Genomic DNA, 16,993 nt, shown 5'->3' with positions numbered 1-16,993 from the left:
ACCGTACCATGTCCTGGCCTGGGGGGTGCCTCTGCTGATGTCCTGCCTGCCTCTTTTCGCTGGGTACTACGGACCAGCTGGACCATGGTGGTGAGTAGCACATTCTGGGGAGGGAGGGGAAAGCCATACAGGTCGCAGTAAGGGGGGTGGGTCCAGGAAAGGACTCTCCAATGCACCAGTGAAAGACCTGCTTTGAAGAGGGAGCGAACAAGGGCCCCTAACGGAGCGTGACCTGTGTGCCCCCTCAGGGCAGGAAGCACCTGTGGAAGTGGCTCCACTAGGAGACCCCTGCCGTACCTGCAGCATCTGGGGGGGGGGACTCTGGGGTCAGGCTGCAGAAAGGCACTCCTGTTCCCCCCTCTCGCAGGACAGTCCAGTTGAATGCCCCCGCAGTATTTTGGGAAGAAACACTTTTTTTGTGCCCCCCCCACACACACACACACACACGTCTTGGGGGAATAGCCTTCCTGAGATGGTTTCGCTCAGCATAATGAGGGTGTTCCTTCAGTGCGCCTGGGAGACCCAGTTTTTTCCCGACGGTTCTTTGCGTTCCCATCCAGTCTTACTATTCTTTCCGGGTCATTCTGGTTCCATCTGGTTCTTTCCAGGTCTTTCCGCCGCTTTCAGCTCCGTTGCCACTGTTAGCTTAGTGACGCAGCCCGCCCCACCCCCCCATTGGAGCTCTCCTCTTAATGGTCAAACTCAAGTCGCCTAAAAATAGGCTTCCGTGTCCCAGATATGGGGGGTGGGGGGGCGGATTAGAGACATCCTGTGAGACTTAAACCGCCGGCTCCTGTCAAGCGTGAAGATGGGCGGCGTTCGATCGGGATTACCGGCGGCCGTGCGCTCGCGCTGCCCCGTGGGAGCGCGGGGGGGGGGTGCAACGGACGCTTGTCCCTGCAGGCTGTTCCACCGCTGTGGGGGGGGGGATGGGGGGCAGGGTGGCGCCGTGGCCATGAACTGAACCCTGCACTGGGCCTCCTGCTGCCTGACCTCCACACGACCTCTGATGTACTTCAGCCAGGAAGCCTTGGATGCAGGCAACGTGTGAGGTGGGGGCACAGAACTTAGCGGGGGTGGGGTGTGCGCGCACATGTGTGTGTGTGTGTGTGTGTGTGTGTGTGTGTGTGTGTGCGCACATGTGTGTGTGTGTGTGTGTGTGTGTGTGTGTGTGTGTGTGTGCGCGCACATGTGTGTGTGTGTGTGTGTGTGTGTGTGTGTGTGTGTGTGTGTGTGTGTGCGCGCACATGTGTGTGTGTGTGTGTGTGTGTGTGTGTGTGTGTGTGTGTGTGCGCGCACATGTGTGTGTGTGTGTGTGTGTGTGTGTGCGCGCACATGTGTGTGTGTGTGTGTGTGTGTGTGTGTGTGTGTGTGTGTGTGCGCGCACATGTGTGTGTGTGTGTGTGTGTGTGTGTGTGTGCGCGCACATGTGTGTGTGTGTGTGTGTGTGTGTGTGTGTGTGTGTGTGTGCGCGCGCGCGCGCGCGCGAGTGCAGCCGGCAGGGAGGGTGGGGGTTGTTGCCATGGTGACGGGGAACTCGGCACTCCGCGGCGCTGCATCGATGTGGGAGGAATCAGCCTGAACGATATTGCATATTTCTGCTCTTTGTGTGGCTCCGCAGCTCAAGGAGAGGCTCCGTGAGCGCAGAGCGAATTTATGGTCTGTCTGTGAGGACAGGACAGGGACCCCCACCTCCCCGTCCCCCCCCCGAGGGCATCACGCTCTCCATACAATGCTCAGGTTACTGCTGGCGTTTAATCCAGAATCGGGCATGTGGGCCGAAATAACAGGCTCCGGAAGGAGAGGCCGTCTGGGTCGAGCCCGCCACCTGAAACCCAGCGGTGTCTCTGTCTGACACGGATTTGCACGGGGGAGACAGACCCCACGCCGTGGATTCGCTTCAGTGTTGGGAGCCTGTGAGCTATGCTGGTAACTTGGCAAGTTGTGACTTTGCCAGGGGGCGAGAACCTCCAAATTCCCCCCCTCCCCCTTCCTGGGGATTTAGGCTCTTAATGCGGAATAAAAGGCTGGGAAAGGGGCTGAGGATAAATGTGGCAGGAGGAGAGCTGGCCACACGCCAGCCGCACGGCCCTCTGGGTAAAGCCCCTTGTCTGCAACCCTCCCCCGGTCCCCCAGGCGAATCACGCCCCCGCCACTCCTCATGACATGTGACACTTATATATCTGTCCTGGGAGGAGTGCAGTAAAGGTCAAGATTATGTGATTATAATGGGATAGCAACCACTTGAATGTCACGTGATCTAATCACCCCCCTCTCTGTGTTGGCCACGCCCCTCCCCATCCTGACCACACCCCACATCCTGACCACGCCCCTCCCCGTCCCGATCGTGCCCCTTTCCAGCCTGACCTCGCTGGTCGTAAACACGGGCTAATCGTTTCCAGGCTGGGTGAACTGGGAAATGTTGCGGTCACAGCGCAGTGAGCCTCAGTTGGGGGGGGGGGACGGTTACTTTTTTCTCACAGGAAGCTAAGCTGGGACAGAGCTTTGTTGGCCTGCCTAGGCAGAGACACTTCTGTCCTTCATGTTAATCCGGATGTGGCTCCTAGTCCCTACACACACACACACACACACACACACATTGTGGGGTTTCGCTCTGCTTCCAGGACACAAAACTGCTGTTGATCCCATTTCTCTCGGAGTGGGGCCACAGGCCGCGGAGGGGGGTGGGGGGGGGGGGGCTGTCGTTGTTGTGGACCAGGAAGCCGCCCTACCACTGCACGTGTCATTAATCACTGTCCTACAGCATTATCCTAATTATTGCGTGACGCCTGCGGTGGAGCAACACGCTCTGCCTGTCCTGACGCCCTGCAGGTGTTCGCAGGTCGGGGGGGTGGGAGGGTTTGTGACTGTCATGGGGGGTGGAGGACTTCTGTAATTTCACCGGACCCCCCCACCCCTTTTGGCTCTGTGTATTAATAGCTTCAGCTGTGTCCCAGTTCCACGCATAGTAACAGAATTTTCTGTCTCCTTCCCTCCTTCCCTCCCTCCAGCTGGATCACAGACAATCACGTAGCCTGGAGATTTGGGATGTAAGTACACTTCAGCTGTGGGATCAAAGTGTGCGGCTGGGCGGGATCAGGTGGAGTGGGGCAGAGGGCGGAGCCTGTCGCCGCGAGCTGCCGAGGGCGGGCCGCGCGGGCTCATGTGCCCGGGGGGGATTAGCCGGCGCAGGCAGCGGTACGGTCATGGGGACCAGCAGACAGCGCGTGGTCACGGTCAGCTGCATTAACGGGCCGTGCAGTCCGGTGATGAGGAAGTGCAGCTCAGTGCAGGGTGGCCTCGTTCCAGCGTGCCGATGACAGGCCCTGTTTGATGTTTGCTCTGCGCTCTCATCCGCGGCACATCTGAGCCGCCACCCCCCCCCCCCCCCCCCCCGGTGCCATTAAAGGCGTTCAGCGAGAGCCGCGCCTCCGCTTCCCCCCCTTTGATCTGGTTAAATACGATCGCGGCGCCGGCTCGGCACGGGCGAGCGCAATCGGCGAGAGAGGCGGCAGGAAAATGAAATGTTTGTCAAAGTCGTGTTATTTTCCCGCAGCGGCGGGGAGCATGCCGACGAGCGCGCCCCTGTCATTCGTCACGTCTCGCTCTCTCGCCGGAAAATGAAGTGCGGGGGGGGACAGTGGGGGCGGGCTGTCTGCTCCGTGTTCCTCTGCCTTCCCTCCGCTGTCCCGCTGTCACCAGGGCCGCCCCCCTCCCTTCACACCTCCCCCCCCCAATCCCTCTCTCATAAGTTTGAGGCTGGCTGGTGACTTAAAGTACCTGCACCCCCCCACCCCCTGCACTCACACACGCTGCACAGAATGAGCTTTTAGTGCATTTCCTCTCAGATAGTCCAGATAGATTTTAAAACGGTTCTCATTACCGCACCATCCAGTTAATGTGCGATGACAGATAAGTTTAGATCATTTTTCCCCTTATGTGCGATGTTGTGATATTATGTGTATCACATGTGTAGGTCTGTTATGGGGTAACAGTCTATTAAGATGATGCGTAATAGCAGGTGGGGCCCTGCTTTAGCCTCCGCCTCCCCGTGTCATGCTGTGCTACACTAGGAGACACTGGCCAATTCAGATGGCTTGCCATGACAGGGCAGAGCTCTGCGTTAGCCCATACCGCTGCGTGCTATGCTACGCTAACTACGGATGTAGCAGCTGATGGAGCTGGTGTGCGGTGGAAGAGCCCTTCGTTAGCCTACGCCATACCGCGGCACGTTAATTAGGCGGTAGTGGCTAATGGAGCTGCTGTGCGATAGCAGAGCAGAGCCCCACGTTAGCCTGCGCCGCACCGCGACATGCTAACTAGGAGGCTGCAGCGATTAGAAATGCTACGCAAAGGCAGAGCTATGTGTCAGACAGGCTGCATCGTGCTGCACTACAATGCCGGACAGGGACCAGCGGTGGCCCGTGCCTGCAGAGTGACTGGGGGTCACATGCATTCGTTAACCTGTCTGCAGGGGTCGGGGGGGGCGCCAGAGGACTCAGACAGCTAGGAGGGTTTTGGGCAGATTTATCCCCCAGGTCCTGCACGAAGTCCCCCCCGGCCCACTCTGCCTTTGATACGCAGGGCGGTGCCCTCTCCCTCTCCTCTCTCTCTCTCCTCTCTCTCTCTCCCTCTCCCTCTCTTTCTCTCTTTCTCTCCCTCTCTCTCCCCCCCCCCCTTTATTCCCGTAGCCCCTCCTATCTAATCACACTTCTGCAGCCTGTGTTCATGCTGGTTCCCCTTCGTTTTCCTGTTCTGTGTGTGTGGGTAGGTGCGCATGTGGCTCTGTGGTGGGGGGCTATCTCTTTTTATCTGAGCCCCATTCTAAAATGGGGGGGTGGGGGGCTCCCTCTTCTCTGTTCTTACACGCCCGGCGATTCGTCCTCAGTAATCATCAGTACGCCCCTCTCAGTTCTGCACAGTCCCCCCCCCACACTGCCGGGTGCAGTCTAGCCCTCCCCCCAGTCATGGCTCATTGCTAAGCACCCTCTTCCAGGTCCCGCGGGTCGCAAGTGTGAGGCTGCGGGTCTTTGGCCGCTGCAAAATGAAGACCAGTACTGTACTGGGTCCCAGTGAATTGACCTGTACTTGGTCGGTTTGGGCTTGGCTGTATTGGGCCAGGTTGCCCCGGACCCGTCCGCGGCCCACTGGCTCGCTGCCGCTGCGCCGGGTCCGTGTTGCCTGTTACCATAGCGGTGCTGCTGGGGATTAGGAGGCTGACGCGATCTGTGAATCTTCATTAAGTCTAATTACATCAAACGAGAATGGGGATTAGCGGGCTGGCGGCACCGGGGAAACACTCGAGCACGGCCCCCAGTGGGCGTCGAGCGCGGCAGCCTAGCGCCCACCGAGTCCCTACAGCGCGTGTGACCAGATCCCCTCCCCACCATTAAAATGGTAGAGATAGCAGCACGCCAATCACAGCATTCCTCCCCCCGCCCCCCCCCCGTACCGTGCTGGCTCCTGTGCTGATTTCATAACGCCACCACGGCAAATTGCAGGTAATGAGGTGGCCGTTATGTGTGAGGGATTTTAATGCGGGGGGGGCTCAAGTCCGTAAATAAAACATGGCCCCCTCCACTGCCTGTATGCCCACTCGTCGTGTTTCATGTGCCTCCATGGCGACGGTAACCACGGCGCTCTGTAAACAGTGCGGAGCATCAGCGCGTATATGTGCCGCACAGTGCCGGCATCACCGAATATCGCAGCCGGTAATGAGGGAGGGGTCCCTCGGCAGGACTGTAAGTTGTTCAGGTCGCCGTTACCCCGGGGCTTGGTTAGCGGGAGCCAGTGAGCCTCCGGCGCCTGCCTGCTCCCCCTGACTCCTTCGTCGGCGGTCTAACAGCCCCCAGTCCCCGGGAGGTCAGCTCCGTCTCCACAGGCTTCTTCTCGGCTCATTTCCGCAGCGGTAGTTGTCTCCCCCCCCCTGCAGGCTCCTGGCGCTGCCGCTCTTCCTCATCTCTTACGATCGAAGCGTCTCCCCAGCTGCCAAACCCCCCCCTCACATTAGGGCTCCGTTTCCTGTAGGTCTTGTGTTTCAATTAGCGGCTCAGCTGGCTCACACCACTATCGACTGGAAATATTTACACAGGATCCCCGCCTTCCGGACCAGCTCTCCCCGTCATGCATTTTTAACCGAAGCCAGGGCAGGACCCTCCCCCCCAAAAAAAAAAACATCTCTCAGAGCTGTCAGCGGAGTCTTGTGGCCGCCAGCGAGGACAGCGGTGGCTTCCCCCAGCGTGCCCCCCCCCCACCCCCGCCAGTCCTCCCCACGTCCGCGTGCCTCTCTTTGATCTAACCCTCTTTATTTCCCCTTTCCTTTTTGGATCGGCTTCCTGTCTGTTTATGAGGCGACTCTCCGCTGGTCACAGCTTTTGCATGGCGTCCTGACATTGATTTGCAGTGACTGTCCATGTGCACTTTGGGAGCTGGCCGGCGCCAGAGCGATGTGTGCTGCTGCTCTCTGATAGCAGGACCCCAGACCCGGTTTGGTACGTGTGGGGGGGCACTCCTGAGTCTCTGTGCAGCTGCTGTGTATAAATTAGCCGTGATAAATGAGCAACTTCTTTCTTCATTAATTTCCTGGTGCTGGAATTAAGCGCAGGATGGCAGCTGGCACTGAGGGTCGCGGGTTTCTGCTGGTCCGGGGGGATTTGGTACCGGTATCGGTACTGGTGCCGGGCTTGGCGGCCCTGGCTCTGCACCGGACTGTTTGGCGTGAATGTGGTATGAAGAAAAGACCGCCGGGGACCCCCCTTCTCTCCCAGCCTTCTCATTCTGTCTCTCTCTCCCAGAAACACCCACTAGTTATCCTGTCTCCCCCCCCCCATATTGCTTTGCCCCCCCATCTCTGCCCCTTGGCCGGCTGCCTGCCTACTCCCCCATTTTCTGTTTATCTTCCTTCTCTCTCTCCTCCGTCTGTTCCCCCACTTCTCCCCATCTCTTCTGTCTCCCTTTTTTCCATTCGTCTCCTCCACTGTTCCCCCTGCTCCCTCTACCCAAATCTGCCCCCATCTCCTACTTCTCTCTGTTCCCCTCTTTCCCCATCTCCCTGCTCTTCTCCCCCTCTCTCTCCCTCTCCTGGTCCCCCCCTTTTCTCTCTCCCTTTGTTGCCCCTTTTACCCCTGCTCCCACCTCGGCGCCCCATTCTCTCTCCCTCTGCTCCCCTCGTCTCCATTCCCCACCGTACCCCCCTCCCCACTCTCGCTCTTTGTGTCCCCAGAGCACGGCCTCGCACACAGCTGCAGGGAGAGCCTGCTAAATGACAGATCGTTATCATACTAATTAAGCCACTTTGTAGCTCCCGTTCACCATTGCCCTGCTCATTAGCGGTGCGCTCGGTGAAATTGGATGGCATTTATTGCACAACGCGGGTCGCTAAGGCGTGCGCCGGCGGGCTGGCGATGGTGGCGGTGGTTGTGCCGCACACGGGGTCAGGCTGCCGCAGGCCTGCTGCACTTTGTTCTCCCGCCAGCGGCTCGGCAGGGCCGCCTGCGTCTGATCGGCAGCCGTTTAGACGATCTCGAGAACAAGGCCGTGGATCACTCGTGAAGAATTACGCCTGTCTGAGTGTGTTCTTAAATCCAGTTAAGCGTGTTTTTCAGCTCCATGTGAGCTGCGGCTCTGTGGGGTGGGGGTGGGGGGTCCGTACAGCCTGGCCTCTCGGTTCTTATCAGCTAACGTTACGTTGCTGCCCATGGCGAGGTTTCAGGTGCACCGTTATCAGGCTCTGGAGAGCTTGCCTCCCCATCCTGTGACTCGACCCCAGGGGGGAGGGGGGGCTCGCCTGTCAGGACACGGCGTATCGGCAGAGCCGTGATAACAGCAAAGCTGCGTAGATACGCTTGCGCCTGCCGCATGCTGCCGGCTTATCTCACGCCGCATGATGGAACGCTCATTGTTACTGCGGCAACTGGGGTCAGGGGAGGTCATGGCGCCTCTCGGGAAACCTGTGGTGCTGTCAGGCCAGGGCGGGTCTCCCATGCTGCAGCCATGGGCTTCCTCTTCTGAGGCTCTGAGCCAGAGATGGCAGGGTGGCTACCAGACTGGGGGTTTGGGGCAGGGTTAGGGTGTGGTACGTGGGCACCTACTATACTGTACCCTACCTCAGAGGGGCATCGAAGGGAGCAGCGCCAAGAGCTGGGGGTCGATGGGAATGATGTACACAGATGAGCCGCATTGGTATGTGATGGAGGGGGGGGGGGGGTGTCATTGCCATAGCAGCAGAAGGAAGGTGTCTAGAACGCTATGACCTCCCCTGGTCTAAATGACGCAACGCAGCTCCTTGTTCTAAGGAGCTCTTCAAGGGTATGGAGGGAGCCCACCTCGCAGTCTCAGACATGCCTGTCCACTGTCCCACATGGGGGTCCTTCCAGCATTCACCCCCCCCCCCCCGTGTCTTTGTTTGACTCCGCTGTCCTTGCCACCCCCCCCACAGTCCCTGACCCCTTGCGTCTCGTACTGAATATTTTATGCATGCGACATGCTGATCAGTGGGCGGCCTTGACATCTCCGCCGTACATTAAGGTGTTCCGTCTCCCTTCCCTCTGTCCCTGCAGATGGTACATCCCACTCTTCTTGCTGATTTTCCTGATGATCTGCTGCTACGTTCGCATCATCTATGTGGCTAACAAGAGGGTAAGATTCCGCCCTATGGAATGTTGCAGCCGACCCCAAGTTACCCCTCCCACACCCTGTAGTGTGAGCTGGCTCTGCCGTGAGGGGTGGGGGGTGGGGGGTGGGGGGCGGAAAGAGCCGGAAGGGTGTGTGGGTGGCGCTCAACACAATTATTGCCTTTGACGGCACGACGCCGGCAGCGAGGCAGGTGTGCTGGTTTCCCAGGACTATGATGCAGCCGGTGCAGAATGCAGCTTGGAGCACCTGAGGGGTGCTTGGGGGGCAGGAACTGGGGGACGTCCGCGGGGCACTGCCTCTGCAGCTGGCCAGTCCTCTCCCAGTCTTCTCTGACACGGTCACCGTATCTGGGAACGTTCGTCGGCTTCCAGTTTATTATTTCCTCCCCAAAGACGGCGGAGAGATGCAGCCGCTTCCTGTCTGCCTGCAGCTGTGCTCTGGCTTGGCGGCCGCCCCGCCTGCAGTGCTCGGCGTGTCTGTGTCCCGTGTGAGCTGACTACTCGCAGCCATCTGCAGTTATTAAAAAACAGGGCCTGCGGCTGCAGGAAAAGACGCATTTTCCAGGGCAGCTTCCCAGTTTGTATGGTCGGGACCTGGCAGCTTGACAGGGAGGATAGGCCTGGCTGGGTGTGCGGTGTAGGGGGGTACGTATCAGGGATTTCAGCTCCCCAGCCCAGAATTACGAATGCAGGGAGAATGGACTTTGTTGTTGGGGCTGTGGGTGGGTGGCTGGGGGGGGGGGGTTGGGATTTGCTGTGGGTGAGGGGGTGGGATTTGCATCTGGCTTTTGATGAGGTAGCAAACTTGTCTCTGCAATCCCACCCTCTTTAGCATTCCCCTGGAGACCTTGTGGCTCTGTTCCCCTGGAGACCATGAGGATGTTCCCCTGGAGACCTTGTGGCTCTGTTCCCTTGGGGACCTTGTTGCTCTGTTCCCCTGGAAACCATGAGGCTGTACCCTTGGAGACCATGCCATTGTTCCTCTGGAGGCCATGATACTGTACTTTTGGGTACCATGGCTCTGTTCCCCTGGAGACCTTGTGGCTTTGTTTCCCTGGAGACCATGGCTCTGTTCCCCTGGAGACCTTGTGGCTCTGTTCCCCTGGGGACCTTGTGGCTCTGTTCCCCTGGAGACCATGAGGATGTTCCCCTAGAGACCATGGCTCTGTTCCCCTGGGGACCTTGTGGCTCTGTTCCCCTGGAAACCATGAGGCTGTACCTTTGGAGACCATGCCATTGTTCCTCTGGAGACCATGAAGCTTTACTTTTGGAGACCATGTCTCTGTTTCCCTAGAGACTATGTGGCTGTACTATGGAACCCATACCTCTGTTTCCTTGGAAACCATATTTATTTTATTTTTTTGGAGACTGTGCTGCTGTCCTTCTGTAGACCGTGCGGCTGTGTCTTTGTAGGCCAAGCCTCTGTTTCCTTGGAGACTGTACCACTGTTCTCCTGTAGACCGTGCGATTGTACCTTTTTAGGCCAGACCTCTGCTTTCTTGGAGACTGTGCTACTGTCCTCCTGTAGACTGTGTGGCTGTGTCTTTGTAGGCCAAGCCTCTGTTTCCTTGGAGACTGTACCACTGTTCTCCTGTAGACCGTGCGATTGTACCTTTTTAGGCCAGACCTCTGCTTTCTTGGAGACTGTGCTACTGTCCTCCTGTAGACTGTGTGGCTGTGTCTTTGTAGGCCAAGCCTCTGTTTCCTTGGAGACTGTACCACTGTTCTCCTGTAGACTGAGCGATTGTACCTTTTTAGGCCAGACCTGTGCTTTCTTGGAGACTGTGCTACTGTCCTCCTGTAGACTGTGTGGCTGTACCTTTGTAGGCCAGGCCTCTGTTTCCTTGGACACTGTGCTGCTGTCCTCCTGTAGACCGTGCGGCTGTACCATTGTAGGCCAGGCCTCTGAACTTTGTGATTTGTATCTGAATCCCCACTGAGTGACGCAGATCAGGGGAAACCATAGTAACAAGGGAGCCGGTCTCAGCCCGAGATGCAGTGTCGCAGTAAGTGCTGCGCAGCCGAGTGTGCTTGCGGGCAGCTGCACACCGCTAATCGGATCACGCCTCCGTTGAGCAGATGCTGCAGAGCAGGGGGAGCCTTGCCAGCCCCCGCGTCTCTGGTGGGCTTCCCCTCTGCAGGACAGCTGTGCAGGAGGTGCGGGGGATTTTAATTGTGCCCCCCCCCCACCGTAAGGCTGCTCTGACCCCCTCAGTCATGTATTAACTGAGTATCTGAGCGAATGAAAGTGCCCGAGAAGCAGTGCCCCCCCCCCCCCCCCCACTGGCTTTTCCGGTCTAATTGGTGGGCAGCGGCGGTCCTTAATGGAGACCGTCTCCGCTGAAGAGTTTCCGCTGGCTGTACGATCTGGGCCACGCGGAGCCACTGAAAGGCCCTTTGCCAGTAATAGATGGCTGCAGGTTACATAACCCCCGCCCTCCCCCTGCTTTGCACGCTGCCAAATTGATGCCTTTGCTGAAAAGCTGTGCAGGGAGTCGCCTCCTTGCTGATAGGTGCTGACATCACCGCAGGGTAAGGCCACAGCACAGCGGGAGACCGCATCTGTGCCACCGCAGCGCTGCACACCTGGACACACACACGGACACACACACGGACACACACACGGACACACACCCGGACACACACACGGACACACACCCAGACACACACCCGGACACACACACGGACACACACACGGACACACACACGGACACACACTCGGACACACACACGGACACACACCCTGACACACACACGGACACACACCCTGACACACACACAGACACACACTCGGACACACACACGGACACACACCCTGACACACACACGGACACACACTCGGACACACACTCGGACACACACCCTGACACACACCCGGACACACACCCGGACACACGCTCACACATGTGCACACAGAGGCCTCAGCAGACCTCGTCCACGTGAAGTAAGTCATCACTGCGATCAGTGGTGAATGAGAGGGGGGTGAGTGACAGGTGGGGGGGGGGAGGGGCGGGACACGGAGAGGTAAGAGGGAAGCAGCGATGTCGCTGCTCCGCACCCCCCGCTCATGACTAATGAAGCGTTCTCTGCAGGCGGCCCCAATTAGCCTGACAGGCTCCGCAGCGCAGCCTGCTTGCTAATACTGACGGTGACCAGGGCAGATCGTGTCGTGAGGCGGGCACAGCTGTATCTGTCCCCGTACTCGGGGTGTGTTCCTTTGCATATTACTCTCTTCACGCCCTCACATCTTCCCTGGGGGAGCCCCCTCTTTCTGTCACCCCCTGGCATGTCGTGCCTGACCTCTGGCCAGTCTGCCTGTCCCATGTGAGCTGCCGTTCAGAGGCTCTGCCAGGGTGTCAAGCGTGCTGACAGAGGGCCCCTCGGCGCAGCAACACCGTCATGCTTCTCCTTGCTGTCACCCCCCCCCGCCCCCACCACCGGCACGTCGCTCCCCCACGGCAGCGTGACCGCAATCCGACACGACGGATTAGAACAGCCGTGCGGCAGCCCCTGCCAGCTCCCAGCCCCGCACCTCGCTTTGACGTGTCGGGGGTGGGGGGGGGGGGGTGGGTGATCGTCAGTCTCCAGACAGGCACAGAGGGTTGTGGAGGGGGGGGGAGCACTCACATCAGCCTCGTCCTCTCATACCTGGAGAAACAAAAACACAATGACTCGGAGAGTTATCTGCCTCGGCCCCCTCCCTGCCAACCCCCCCATGATGTCTTTGACAGGCCGCACCCCCGTCCCTGGAAGGCAGATGATAAAGTGCGCTGACACATCCTGTTTGCCACCGCATCGCTAAGCCCACCCCACTAAAGGGGAGGACAGCTTGCGGGATAAGTTTCTGTATGTACACCTGTCCACGTGTGATGTGCGTATGACGTGTGTGTGTGCGTGTGTGACTTGTGCAACATGTGGGTTGTGTGTGCAGTGTGTGTGGTGTTTGTGCGACACATGCAACACGAGTACCGTGTGTGTGGCATATATGCGCTATGTATAGCATGTGTGCAGTGTGTGACGTGTGTGGTGCGTGTGTATGACGTGGAGCTTGTGTGCAATGTGTGTGCAGCATGTGTATTGTGCGATCTGTGTGCAAAGTATGATGTGTGCGGCGTATGTGCAATGTGTGTATGAGGTGTGTATATGAGGTGTGATGCATGTGCGGCGTGTGTCCCATGTGCGCCATGTACAACTGTGTGTATGAGGTGTGAGGAGTGTGTACCATGTGTGTACGAGGTGTGACATGTGCGGCATGCGTTGCATGTGTGTGCGAGGTATGATGTGTGCGGTGTGTGTGCCGTGTGTGCGAGGTATGATGTGTGCGGTGTGTGTGCCGTGTCTGCGAGGTATGATGTGTGCGGTGTGTGTGCCGTGTGTGCGAGGTATGATGTGTGCGGTGTGTGTGCCGTGTCTGCGAGGTATGATGTGTGTGGTGTGTGTGCCGTGTGTGCGAGGTATGATGTGTGCGGTGTGTGTGCCGTGTCTGCGAGGTATGATGTGTGTGGTGTGTGTGCCGTGTGTGCGAGGTATGATGTGTGCGGTGTGTGTGCCGTGTGTGCGAGGTATGATGTGTGCGGTGTGTGTGCCGTGTCTGCGAGGTATGATGTGTGTGGTGTGTGTGCCGTGTGTGCGAGGTATGATGTGTGCGGTGTGTGTGCCGTGTCTGCGAGGTATGATGTGTGTGGTGTGTGTGCCGTGTGTGCGAGGTATGATGTGTGCGGTGTGTGTGCCGTGTCTACGAGGTATGATGTATGTGGTGTGTGTGCCGTGTCTGCGAGGTATGATGTGTGTGGTGTGTGTGCCGTGTGTGCGAGGTATGATGTGTGTGGTGTGTGTGCCGTGTGTGCGAGGTATGATGTGTGTGGTGTGTGTGCCGTGTGTGCGAGGTATGATGTGTGCGGTGTGTGTACCGTGTGTGCGAGGTATGATGTGTGCGGTGTGTGTACCGTGTCTACGAGGTATGATGTTTGTGGCGTGTCTGCAAGGTATGATGTGTGCGCCGTGTGTACGAGGTATGATGTGTGCGCCGTGTGTGTGAGGTATGATGTGTGCGCCGTGTGTACGAGGTATGATGTTTGTGGCGTGTGTGCTGTGTGTGCGAGGTATGATGTGTGCACCGTGTGTGCTCTGCCCTAAATGTTACGAGCTACCTATCAGCTGCTAGTGAGTGGCTCGCAGGCTGCCGGTAAACCTTTGCTCTGTTCGTGTTTTCTGAGATTCCGGTCCCTCATCCACCTCGAGTAGTTTGCATGGACTCTGTGCCAACATCACTGGAATACAAATGAGGCCATTACTTTACTCTGATGGGCTGTGTACCTGCCCTTTAATGACACTTCACAGGTAATTAAATTATAGCTGTTCTACTCTGGTCCCTCCCCAATTTACTCAGGTGTACTGCATGTTGTGGCCTGCATGGCAGTCGTTTGCAAAGTCCGTTTGTCGTTTATGCCTCTCAAGGTGGTAAAGGAGAGAGCAGAAAGGCAGCCTGGTCATTGTCTGGGTCAGATGTGGGTGTGGTCTGGGCCGGCCTGTCGGCTTTCCCTTAGGACCTGTACCCTGATGCTCGTCAGTTACTCGTCTCTTCTATCCGATCCTGGCCTTAACGATGTCGTGCAGTGGACCCGGGGTATGCCCCACCCCGCACCCAAGAGGGGAATCCTGGGTCATAGACATCGGATACATTCAGGAGGCGGCTGGATCGCAGAGCCAGCCTTTGATTGGCAGCTGGTGTTGCCGGCTCCTCTCAGGAGAGCGGCTGCGATCATCCGCAAACAGCCGCTTAAGCCGTGCCTGTTTACCCGTGTCGCCCGCGGGGATGGAGCGAGGCCCTGCTCCGCGTGGTTCCGTCCTTGTTAAAAGGCAGGAAGGAGCCTCTGCCGCCATGGTAATCGGCCCGCTGCCACCTCTGCCACATTTTTTAGTTTTTTGTGCGGCGCTGACGATGGCCTGTTAGCTTGATGAATTGGCTGCTGTTGCTGTTCTCATATCTCCATCTTGAAAAATATCTGTTCCTCTCCAAACCCCCCTCCCCCTCGACAGATGCAGTCTTGGTTTGGGACGTTCAACCCGGACAGAGAGCGTCGAAAGGTAAGCGATCTCCCTCTCCTCGCCTTTGGCTTTGGTTTTTTTTTCCCCCCATCTTACCCCATAGTCCCACCCCCCCCCCACCTCCCTCCACCCCCCCCACCTCCCTCCCCCCCACCAGGTAAGGGGATCAGCGGGCTCAGGACAGGCCAGCCTCTCTCAGGCTGAGCCCCCGCCGTAAGCCTCTGACAATCCGCTCAGGAAATCCGATCTGCTTCCATAGGCCGCCCCCCGCCCCCCCCCCATCCTCCCGCTCTGCTCAGCCGTACAAAAACACATCTGTTCCCCCCCGCCCCCCCCCTCTGTGTTGTCACGCCACTGTTCCTCGCAGCCAGCGATGTAACGTGACACCCACCGTGGCCCATCTGTTGCTGAGCTCGTGCTGGCCCTGCCGGAACGCAGGCCCCCCCAGAAGAGCCTGGGGGCGATTACACCGCCCACCTCCTCCAGGAGCCCGCCTCGTGGCCCCCCGATATCCCTGAGTGTTATAAGCTCATGGATGTGCGTTACCAGCAGGTGGTTAAGAAGCTGGGGGTGGGGAGAAGGAGGGGGCTGCCTCATAATGTCTTGTGAAGCAGCTACTCCTTGGAATTAAAATGGAGGAATGATGCGGGTGCAGAGGTAACAGGGTGTACAGGGAGCGAGATTCAGACTACAGGGGCGCGACGGTTTTTGGGAGCAGGCGGATTCCAATGACAGGCTGTCTCCTCCCACCTCGGTCCAGTTGTGGGCAAGAGCGTATCGGCTCAGAAGGGAGGTGGGTCCGTTTGATGTGTCAGGCCTCTTTCATGTACGTCAGGGAGGAATGGCGCCTTTGAAGGGAGCAGATGTGAGCTGGGACTGAGCCCCGTCGCCGAGACGTTACCGTTTTGCCGTGAGGCCGTACCCCCGCTCTCCCTCTCAGAGACCACGCCCCATCATCGCTGTTTGCCAGGCTATAAAGACCGGTTGCCTTTGTCACCCCCTTTTACACTGTAATGGTGATGTAATAAGAGCAATAAAAGAATTAAATAAAACCAGTGCAGATGAGATACTGGGTGCCCATTAGACTGACCCTTAAATCTTGGGTTTTCCAGGTTGGGGGGCAGCTATTGGTGTGATACTGGAGAAGGCGGCGGACACTCAGCCCCAGTGCACTTGTCTTAATAACATGTCAGACTGGATTACAGTTTACAGATCTCAGATCAGAGGCTAAAGACGGGCAGGGGAAATTAGCCCGACCCCCCCCCCCGGATGACATTTTGGGGGCGTGTCAGGGAATCGATGGCCCCGCGGACGGGCACAGCCCCTACCGGCGGTCGTTATTGAAGCGTCGTTTTTCTCAAACGGGGGAAATTAGGCCAAATGAGTTTCTGTGCCGTGCTGTGACAAGAGCATTCACCCCCGGAGGCGAAGATCGATACGCCGGCCAGCTGTGTCAGCCAGGGGGGAGCCCGAGGGTGGGGACACCTAATAAAGCAGTAGGCGTCAAGTCCTGTCTCCTGGGAGATGCATATTGAATCAGGACCGAATGCGGCCGCGGGGGCTGCTGATGCGGGAGGCAGCGGTCGTTCGGTAGAGGAGACGGAGCGGCCGCTTCCACAGCCTGCTTGCACCCTCCTCACACGCAGGCAAGCCCCCCCACCCCCCTCGATCAATGGCAGCATCGATCGCGCCGTAGCCCGCGACAGAGCTGGCCCAGCCTGCTGGTGGGGGGGCCGCATGTGGGACAGGAGGCCGATGATGGTAATGGAGCTCGCCGGGGGGGTCGTCTCTCTACCGCTTCGTAAACAGCACTGGGGAGGCTTCTGTGCGGCAGTGTCTGATGCATGATGGGACTCCAGAGTGTGCATTTATATTCTGCCGACCATTTTAGATACGACATAGATATACGCACAGATATAGACCATATCAACACAACATAGATGTGTTCTCACATACACACCACATAGATATAGACCACTGGAACACCATATAGATATATAGACCATACACACCACATAGATGGTACATAGCACATACAAATACATGTATGTGGTGTTCACACTCATGCATCACACACATCACATAGATATGCACTGAAATATATATCACGCAAACACCACACACACACACATATATACACATATATGGACCTTACAAACACCACATAGATATATAAAGGCATATACACCACATGCCCCCGATAACTATTTTTACATTTATTTAATGCACACACACCACAGATACATGTGCTGCATGTTTATACACCGCCGACAGTGAAACACGTGTCCATCCCAACACTGACACTCTCTCTC

The 16,993-nt window shown here is 57.7% G+C and overlaps 1 protein-coding gene across 1 annotated transcript in view; it reads left to right on the top strand.

Annotated features, from left to right (window-relative positions):
• Positions 1-16,993, top strand: part of si:dkey-100n23.5 (cyclic AMP receptor-like protein A) — a 66,261-nt gene that overhangs the window by 31,598 nt on the left and 17,670 nt on the right. Inside the window, 4 exon segments of the mRNA XM_048999166.1 lie at positions 1-90; positions 3,012-3,050; positions 8,559-8,637; positions 14,673-14,720. Of these exon segments, the coding sequence (XP_048855123.1) occupies positions 1-90; positions 3,012-3,050; positions 8,559-8,637; positions 14,673-14,720 (256 nt within the window).

This window comes from Brienomyrus brachyistius, unplaced genomic scaffold (genome assembly GCF_023856365.1).
Source record: "Brienomyrus brachyistius isolate T26 unplaced genomic scaffold, BBRACH_0.4 scaffold44, whole genome shotgun sequence".
Classification (NCBI taxonomy): Eukaryota; Metazoa; Chordata; class Actinopteri; order Osteoglossiformes; family Mormyridae; genus Brienomyrus; species Brienomyrus brachyistius.
The sequence above is the reverse complement of the archived record's forward strand: the minus strand, read 5'-3'. Positions and strand labels throughout refer to the sequence as shown.